This window comes from Sapajus apella, unplaced genomic scaffold (assembly GCF_009761245.1).
Source record: "Sapajus apella isolate SASKATOON/1434 unplaced genomic scaffold, GSC_monkey_1.0 scaffold33, whole genome shotgun sequence".
In the NCBI taxonomy this organism is placed as follows: Eukaryota; Metazoa; Chordata; class Mammalia; order Primates; family Cebidae; genus Sapajus; species Sapajus apella.
In genome coordinates this window covers 6,905,691-6,915,357 of record NW_022436973.1, presented here as the reverse complement: position 1 = coordinate 6,915,357, position 9,667 = coordinate 6,905,691, and the positions used below count along the sequence as shown (strand labels likewise).

General features: G+C 50.3%; 1 protein-coding gene across 7 annotated transcripts in view; it reads left to right on the top strand.

The window, feature by feature from the left end:
• The window catches only part of DLGAP4 (DLG associated protein 4), a 225,538-nt gene that overhangs the window by 113,168 nt on the left and 102,703 nt on the right, over positions 1 to 9,667 (top strand). For all 7 annotated transcript variants that reach the window (XM_032295038.1, XM_032295037.1, XM_032295040.1 and 4 more), the window contains exon 3: positions 8,232 to 9,302. In XM_032295038.1, coding sequence (XP_032150929.1) covers positions 8,304 to 9,302 — 999 coding nt within the window. In that variant the 5' untranslated portion in view covers positions 8,232 to 8,303. The remainder of the gene's footprint in view (positions 1 to 8,231; positions 9,303 to 9,667) is intronic.

Genomic DNA, 9,667 nt, shown 5'->3' with positions numbered 1-9,667 from the left:
GGCAATTCTCCTGCCTCAGCCTCCTGAGTAGCTGGGACTACAGGCACGTACCACCATGCCCAGCTAATTTTTTGTATTTTTAGTAGAGACGGGGTTTCACCATGTTGACCAGGATGGTCTCGATCTCTTGACCTCGTGATCCACCCGCCTCGGCCTCCCAAAGTGCTAGGATTACAGGCTTGAGCCACCATGCCCGGCCTGTCCTTACTTCATTTCTAAGCCTTCATCACCTAACTCAGCATTGAGTAGGACCACCCCTCCTCTCACTTAGACTCTCTACCTCTGTTAATGCAACTTTAGACAGAAGTAGGCTTTCTAGTAGCAGCAAATATAGAAGATATGAATGGGGAATTGTAAGGGATCCGGGCTGGTTAAAGGGAAGGGCTGTGAAGAAAGGAAATGGGATTGGTAATGAAAAAGGGCTTAGGGTTAGATCAGTGAGGGTCTTGATTGCCACACCAAGCAGGGTGGACTGAGGGGCGGGAAGAAGGATTCACAGAAGGTTTTGGTTTAAGGTAATGATGCAGTCAGGCAAGTTTTGCGTCAGGAAGAGCCATGCTGGGTCCTGTTCCTGGCCTTGTCCCTAATTAGCTCTCCCATGCTCACAGGCCCACTATGGCACCACGATGAGGTGAGGTAGGGCAGGGAGGTCCCACTCTGATATGTGGGGGTAGCAGCTGCAGACACAGAGGCATGGTGGAGCAGGGAAGTTCCCAGGGAGGCAGCAGCTTTGCTGGGCCCTCCACATTTCCATGAGGGCAATGAGGCTTATATTAATGAGCAGTAATTATGGGCACCCAGATGGGCCTAAGTATAGCTCATTGACAAAGACAGCTCGAGGCAGCCAGCTGCTTCCCCCCCGGCAAAGGCAAGGCCTGCCTATTTTAAGACCTCCCCAAAGTATGGATCCTTCCACCCTGGATGTTGGGTAGCTGAGGGTCTGGCACCCAGTGTGCCAGGAACCCTGACCAAGGGAGCTCAGAGGAGCCAGGGTGACCAGACACTCAGACCATCCTCACTCAAACCACCCCCCTCGCCCAGAGGAGGAAACTGTGGCACAGAGGGGGAAAGGACCAGTTCGAGGTCACAGCAAATAAATAGCATTAGAATTTAAATCCAAGGAGCCAGGCACGGCGGCTCATGCCTGTAATCCTAGCACTTTGGGAGGCTAAGGCAGGCGGATCACTTGAGGTCAGGAGTTTGAGACCAGCCTGGCCAATGGTGAAACCCCATCTCTACTAAAAATATAAAAATTAGCCAGGAGTGGTGGTAGGCACCTGTAATCCCAACTATTAGAGAGGCTGAGGCAGAAAAATTGCTTGAACCTGGGAGGCGGAGGTTGCAGTGAGCCGAGATTGTACCACTGCACTCCAGCCTGGCCAACAGAGTGAGACTCCATCTCAAAGAAAAAAAAAATAAGGATTATTATCCCCATATTATAGAAGAGGAAACTGAGGCTCAGGAGGAATGACTGAATCACCAAGTGTCCTGCAGTGAGGAGGGAAAGGAGTAGAATCCAGTTCTGTCCTGTCTCAAGTCAACTTCCCTAGGAAACAGACTCAGGTTTCCATGCAAAGTTTCCTCGGAAGTCTTTTCGGAACACCTGTGACAGGTGAAGGGACAGGATTGGGCAGAAGGAAGAGTTGAACCTTGACACAGCACAACAGAGGCCTCAGCGAATCCCATGGGGAGCTCTGGAACTGGGATGGCCCTTTAGGGTTGTTCTGAACTGGGGCAAGGGAGCCACACCTTGGTACCCAAACACTGACCAGTTATTGGATGCAGGGTGCCCCTGAGGAAGGAGCGTAAGGACAGACTGTGGGTGGAGCAGGTCAGGGTAGACAGGAGATTGAGTGCTGTATCTTGGACCTGTCAGACTTCCAGGGCGAGATGTCAAGGAAACAAAGATCCGAGTCTGGCATCTTGGGTGAGGCAGCTTGAGCAGCTCCTAGCAGGAACTTGGCTGTAAATTGTCAGCAGCCAATGTTCTTGGCAGCTGTGGGTGTGAGTGCCTCAGTGCAGGGGGGGCCTGGGTGGCCACCACAGCAGCCACTGTGCATCCATTTCCAGAGCCATTCTCATTCCTCTGCCTACAGATGAGAACCAGCCCCTGCGCTCAGGAAAGTTAGAGTACATGGACTCCTGGTTGGTTGGTTGGTTGGTTGGTTGGAGTGCAGTGGCACGATCTCAGCTCATTGCGTCCTCCACCTCCCAGATTCAAGTGATTTTCCTGCCTCTGCCTCCCAAGTAGCTGGAATTATTACAGGGGTAAGCCACCACGTCCGGCTAATTTTGTATTTTTTAGTAGACATGGAGTTTTGCCACATTGACCAGGGTGGTCTCGAACTTCTGACCCCAAGTAATCTGCCCACCTTGGCCTCTCAAGGGATTACAGGCATGATCCACCACGCCCGGCCTTGGACTCCTTTTCTTTATGGTACTCCACAGGCCAGGGGATGCTGGGGGGGAAGGGAGGCCATCAGTGCTCATAAGGAAGGAAAAAGTGAGTAAGTGGCCAGTCCTGGAAGAGGAGAAAAACACTACCGAAACCCTTAGAGACAGAACGGGAGAAAATATTTACAAACCATATGTCTGCTAAGGGTTCAATATCTAGAATATATATATATAAAGAATTCCTAGAGCTCAACAACAAAAATGACAAACAACCCAATTATAAAATGGGCAAAGGACTTAAATAGACATTTCTCCAAAGAAGATATACAAACAGCCAATAAGCACATGAAAAGATGCTCAACATCATTAGTCATCAGGAAAATGCAAATCCAAGCCACAGTGAGATACCAGTTCACACCTACTAGGATGACTATAATTTTTTTTAAAAGGAAATAAGTTCTGGCAAGATGTGGGAAAATTGGAACCCCTGTACATTGCTGGTGGGAATGTAAAATGGTGCAGCTGCTATGGAAAACATCTTGGTTGTTCCTCAAAAAGTTATACATAGAGGCTGGGTGCAGTGGCTCTCACCTATAATCCCAGCACTTTGGGAGGCTGAGGTGGGTGGATCATGAGGCCAGGAGTTTGAGACCAGCCTGACCGACATGGTGAAACCCCGTCTCTGCTAAAAATAAAATAGCTGGGTGTGATGGCAGGTGCCTGTAATCCTAGCTACTTGGGAAGCTGAGGCAGGAGAATTGCTTGAACCCAGGAGGTGGAGGTTGCAGTGAACCAAGGTCATGCCATTGCACTCCAGCCTGGGCAGCAAGAGCAGGACTCCATCTCAAAAAAAAAAAAAAAAAAGTTAAACATAGAATTACTATATGATCCAGCAATTAATTCCACTTGGATATTAACCCAAAATAATTGAAAACAGAGACTCAAACAGATACTTGAACACCATTGTTTGTAGCAACATTATTCACAATTGCCAAAAGGTAAAAAGAACCGAAGTGTCCATCCAAAGATGAATGGATTAAACAATATGTACTGTATATGCACCATGGAATATTATGCAGCCATAAAACAGAGACTCTGAGACTTTGTCTTAAAAGAAAAGAAAAGAAAAAAAGTAAAGAAATTACCAGGTACTAGAAGGAGGAGGAAAGTTTTTGCTTAATAGGTATAGAGTTTCTGTTTGGGGTGATGGAAAGATTTTGGAAATAGATAGTGGTGATGATTACACAACAAGTTCTAACACATGCTACAACATGAATAAACTTAGAAAACATTATGCTAATAAAATAGGTCAGACACAAAATGACATATGCTATATTCTTCCACATATTGAGAACAATTTAGCATAGGCAAATTCAGAGAAACAGAAAGTAGTCTAGAAGTTACCAGGGGCAGCTGGGCACAGGGGCTCACACCTATAATCCCAGCACTTTGGGAGGCTGAGGCAGGCGGATCACTTGAAGTCAGGAGTTCAAGACCAGCCTGGCCAACATGGTGTAACCCCATCTCTACTAAAAATACAAAAATTTGTTAGGCATGGTGGTATGTGCCTGTAGTCCCAGCTACTCAGGAGGCTAAGACAGGAGAATTGTTTGAACCCAGGAGGGGGAGGTTACAGTGAGCCATGATCATGCCACTGCACTCCAGCCTGGGCGACAGAGCAAGTCTAAGACTCTGTCTCAAAAAAAAAAAAGAAAAAGAAAAGAAATTACCAGGTACTAGGAGAAGGAGGAGAAAAGTTTTTGCTTAATGGGTACAGAGTTTCTGTTTGGGATGATGGAAAGGTTTTGGAAATAGATGGTGGTGATAGTTACACAACATTGTTGAGTGTCTTTGATGCCACTGAATTGTACACTTAAAGATGGTTAACATGGCAAATTTGATGTTACATGTATTTTACTACAATAAAAGTAAAACCTATGGGAAATAGGTAAATTCATAGGTATGGAAAGTATCTATGGATTGTGGTTGTCAGGAGCTGGGAAGAGGGGAAAATAAGGAATGACTGCTTATTGGGTATGGGGTTTTCTTTTGGGGTTATGAAAATGTTTCAGGGCTGGGCACAATGGTTCATGCCTGTAATCCTAGCACTGTGGAAGGCTGAGGCAAGAGCATTGTTTGAGCCCAGGAATTCCAGACCAGCCTGGGCAACATAGTGAGACTCCTGTCTGTACCAAAAAAAAAAAAAAAAAAGTCTTTTCTAAATAGCTGGGCATGGTGGCATGTACCTATAGTCCCAGCTACTCGAGAATCTGAGGTGGGAGGACACTTGAGCCCAGGAGGTCAAGGCAGCAGTGAGCCATGATCACGCTACTGCACTCCAGTCTGGGCAACAGAGTGAGACCCTGTCTCTATAGAAAGAAAGAAAAAGAATGAAATAAAATAAAATATTTCAAAAGTAGATGGAGATAGTGATTACACAACATTGTGAACTTACTAAATGTCATTAAGTTGTGCACTTTAAAATGACAAATTTTATTTTACATTAATTTCTCCTCAATTTTTTTAAAAAGAGAAAAAAGACTAGGCAGGCTGCAAGCAGTAGCTCACGTCTGTCATCCCAGCACTATGGGAGGCCAAGGTGGGCAGATCACAGGAGGTCAGGAGTTTGAGACCAGCCTGATCAACATTGTGAAACTCCATCTCTTCTAAATACAAAAATTAGCTGGGCATGGTGGTGCATGCCTGTAATCCCAGCTACTAGGGAGGATGAGGCATAAGAATCGCTGGAACCCGGGAGGCGGATGTTGCAGTGAGCCGAGATCACGCCATTGCACTCCAGCCTTTGAGACTCTGTCTCAAAAATAAATAAATAAGCAAACAAACAAACAAACAGGCATGAAGGTCAGAGTCAGAGGAGATGTGCCAACAGAGGCAGAGATTACAGTGATGTGGGGACATGAGCCAAGGAATGCAGGCAGCCTTCAGAGGCTGGCAGAGGTGGCTGGGCACGGTGGCTCACACCTGTAATCCCAGCACTTTAGGAGGCCAACGCAGGAGGATTGCTTGAGGCCAGGAGCTTGAGACCAGCCTTGGCAACAAAATGAGACTGTATCTCACAAAAAAAAAAAAAGAAGAAGAAGAAGATGGATTCTCCCCTAGAGCCTCCAGAGAGAATGTAGTTCTGCAATCTGTTTTAGACTCTGACCTCCAGAACATCCTGTGAGACAAAGAGTGCCAGTCTGAGAACCAGACAACACAAAGCCACACAGAGCCAGGCCACTGTGCCCGGCCGTGCCTGTTTCTTTTTTCCTTTTGGTTTTGAGACAGAGTCTCATTCTATCAATCAGGCTGGAGTGCAGTGGCACAATCTCAGCTCACTGCAACCTCCACCTCCTGGGTTCAAGCAATTCTCCAGCAGCCTCAGCCTCCCAAGTAGCTGGGATTACAGGCACATGCCACCACACCCAGCTAATTTTTTTTAGTAGAGATGGGGTTTCACTGTGTTGCCCAGGGTGGTCTCAAACTCCTGGCCTCACATGATCAGCCTGCCTTGGCCTCCAAAAGTGCTAGGGTTACAATGTGAGCCACGATGCCCTGCCCATGCCTGTTTCTTATAGGGACTGAGTGATTAGGTTGTGCCCATCCAGATAATTCAGGATGGTCTCCCCATCTCAAGATCCTTAATTTAATCACATTTGCAAAATAACCACACCTGCAAAGTTCCTTTTGACAAGGTCATGGGCATATTTGGGGGCCATTATTCTGCCCTCCATGCTTCGTGTCAGCCAGAGCCTCTGCGCTGTGACCTCATCCAGCCCCTCTGAGAACCCTCCCTCCATGACCCTTGTCCTCACTTGCTCTGCCCCAGCCACATTGACTCTGCCAATCCTCAGCACACCAGACTCAGGCCAGACCAAGTCTTGGGACTCCCACATACAGGGCCGGTGGGGGCCAGGGCCTTAGAAAGCTCCCTAACCTCTGCTCCATGGCAGACAGAAAGATTGAGGCCTGGGCCCAGAAAAGGGAAGGGACTTACTTAAGTTTTGGACTAGTATTTCTAGGATGATCCTGGCTGGAAAACTCTGGAAAGGGGTCCAACTACCCCATTTTATAGCCGGGGAAACAAAGGCACAGCCACAGCACCTAAATGCCACCCCCTTGTGAGACCTTGCCTTGTCCTAAGGATGTGCTCCTATTACTGACTCTGAGAGCTCTGTTCCAGCCCATTGTTGCTTCATCTCGATTGGAAATGATGGGCCTGTAGGCTTGTTGGCCTCTTTGGTGTCTGAAGCCCTCAGCACCTAGCCCAGCAGCCCCACTCGGTAGACATTTGGTGAGGGGCAGAATAGGTTTTTGCAGAGGGCTTACATTTGGCCATAAGAATTCTTCTGTTAAAGAGTTAGATGGCTCAGTGGCTCACACCTGTAATCCCAGCACTTTGGGAGGCTGAGGCAGGTGGATCACAAGGTCAGGAGTTCAAGATCAGCTGAGCCAAGATGGTGAAACCCAATGTCTACTAAAAATACAAATAATTAGCTTGGCGTGGTGGCAGGCGCCTGAAATCTCAGCTAGTCAGAAGGATGAGGCAGAGAATTGCTTGAACCCAGGAGGCAGCGGTTGCAGTGAGCCAAGATTGTGCCACTGCACTCCAGCCTGGGCAACAGAGAAAGACCCCATCTCAAAACAAACAAACAAAAAGAGTTGGACGGTACTGCCCTCAGACCTGGATGAGGTGGGCCCTTGCCCTGGGTCCTGCTTTTTGGAAGGCCTCTCTAGCCAGGCACAGTGGCCCACAGCTATGTTACCAGCACATTGGGAGACCAAGCCTGGAGGATCGCTTGAGCCCAGGAGACTAAGACTGCAGTGAGCTGTCTGTGGCCTTGTCTCAAAAAAAAAAGAAGAAAAAAAAAAGTCTGGGTGCTGTGGCTCATGTCTGTAATCCCAGCACTTTGGGAGGCCAAGGTGGGCAGATCACTTGAGATCAGGAGTTCGAGACCAGCTTGGCCAGCATAGTGACACCCCATCTCTACCAAAAATACAGAACTTAGCCAGGCGTGATGGTGGGCACCTGTAATCCCAGCTACTTGGCAGACTGAGGCAAGAGAATCACTTGAACCCGGGAGGCAGAGGTTGCAGTAAGCTGAGATCACACCACTGCACTCCAGCCTGGACAACAGAGTGAGACTCCGTCTCTAAAAAAAAATAAAAATAAAGGCCTCTCTGGCCCTCTAAAAGTCTGTGATTTTCCCCATAAGGCAAGGAGAGTTCAGGAGCCCCGGGGACATGCCCACCAGCTGCCTGCGTGCCCCCATAGACCACTGTGGATACTGGGCACCCTGGATTCCCTGCCCAAATGACCCAAACCTGCCTCCAGGGCCAGTACAGGGTCCTCCCATGGGAGGCAGACACTGCCACGGGGACCATCCTAGGGTTCCAGGGTGACCGTTTGGGGGCCTGTGTACAGAGCTGGGAGATGTGGGCCGGGGTATTTACCTGCATGTGGACCCTCAGGATGAGGGACAGAGTCAGAAACAGAAAGAGAGTGGAGGGTGGGCAGCCCCTCCTACATATTCCATCATGGAATTCAGAGGAGACCCAGAACTCTGGGTCTGAGCCTGACTTTCCAGGTTGTTATGAAGATACAGTTATCAAGCTAAAAGAATGGAAGATACTGTGTTTGTCTAACAGTTGGTAGCTTGAGCTGTAACTTTGATTTATACACAGAGTACACGGACCTCTGTGTGTACTCCTGACCTCAGCCCCACAACATTGAGGACTGGCTTCAGAGACCCTCCCAGCCCTGAGATCTGACCTTCCCAGCACCCTCCCCTCCAATCCAGCCGACCAGCTGACTGCTCTCTGTCTTCTCTCCTCAGGATAGCTGCCGCCTGGGAAAGGCGACCCGGGCGCCCTGCTAGGGCGACGGCCCCTGCCTTTGGCCCGGGATCATGAAAGGCCTCGGTGACAGCCGCCCCCGCCACCTCTCCGACAGCCTAGACCCACCCCATGAGCCCCTGTTTTCAGGGACCGACCGCAACCCCTACCTGCTGTCGCCCACAGAGGCCTTCGCCCGTGAGGCCCGCTTCCCCGGGCAGAACACCCTGCCGGGGGATGGCCTCTTTCCCCTCAACAACCAGCTGCCCCCACCCAGCAGCACCTTTCCCCGCATCCACTACAACTCCCACTTCGAGGTGCCAGAGGAGAGCCCCTTCCCCAGCCATGCCCAGGCCACCAAGATCAACCGGTTGCCAGCCAATCTCCTGGACCAGTTTGAGAAGCAGCTGCCCATCCACCGTGATGGCTTCAGCACCCTCCAGTTCCCCCGTGGCGAGGCCAAGGCCCGTGGTGAGAGCCCTGGCCGCATCCGCCACCTGGTCCACTCAGTGCAGCGGCTTTTCTTCACCAAGGCACCCTCAATGGAGGGCACAGCGGGCAAGGTCGGTGGCAATGGCAGCAAGAAGGGTGGCATGGAGGACGGCAAGGGCCGGAGGGCCAAAAGCAAGGAGCGGGCCAAGGCTGGGGAGCCCAAACGGCGCAGTCGCTCCAACATCTCAGGCTGGTGGAGCTCCGATGACAACTTGGACGGCGAGGCCGGCGCCTTCCGCAGCAGCGGCCCAGCCTCCGGGCTGATGACACTAGGCCGCCAGCCAGAACGCAGCCAGCCACGCTACTTCATGCATGCCTACAACACCATCAGCGGGCACATGCTCAAAGCCACCAAGAACAACACCACCGAGCTGACCGCCCCACCACCTCCACCTGCACCCCCAGCCACCTGCCCCAGCCTTGGAGTGGGCACTGACACCAACTATGTCAAACGGGGCTCCTGGTCCACTCTGACCCTCAGCCATGCCCACGAGGTCTGCCAGAAGACCTCGGCCACCTTGGATAAGAGCCTGCTCAAGTCCAAATCCTGCCACCAGGGTCTAGCCTACCATTACCTGCAGGTGGGTCTCTGCCAGGGTCACGGGTGGGGCAAGGGCTCTGGGGACAGCACCAGTTTTGAGGCCCAGCTGTACCAGGGATTCATGTGGAAAGTCACTTCATTCTGGGCCTCTGTGGCTCAACTATAAAATGGGGGGCCGGTGGTACCTGCTAATCAGGGAGTATTTCCACTAGTCATGCTCTCAACAGATTAATTAGGGCCTTTCTGAGCCCAGCCCTGTGCAGGGACTAAAATATGCTCCTGTCCTTTAGAAGACAAATCTGGAAGCTGTGCCATCCCAACCCCTCACAGAACCAGTTGCATAGCATTCTTATTGCCAGCCTCTGCCTGCCACCCCCATCAGACTGACAGCTCTTTGAGGACAAG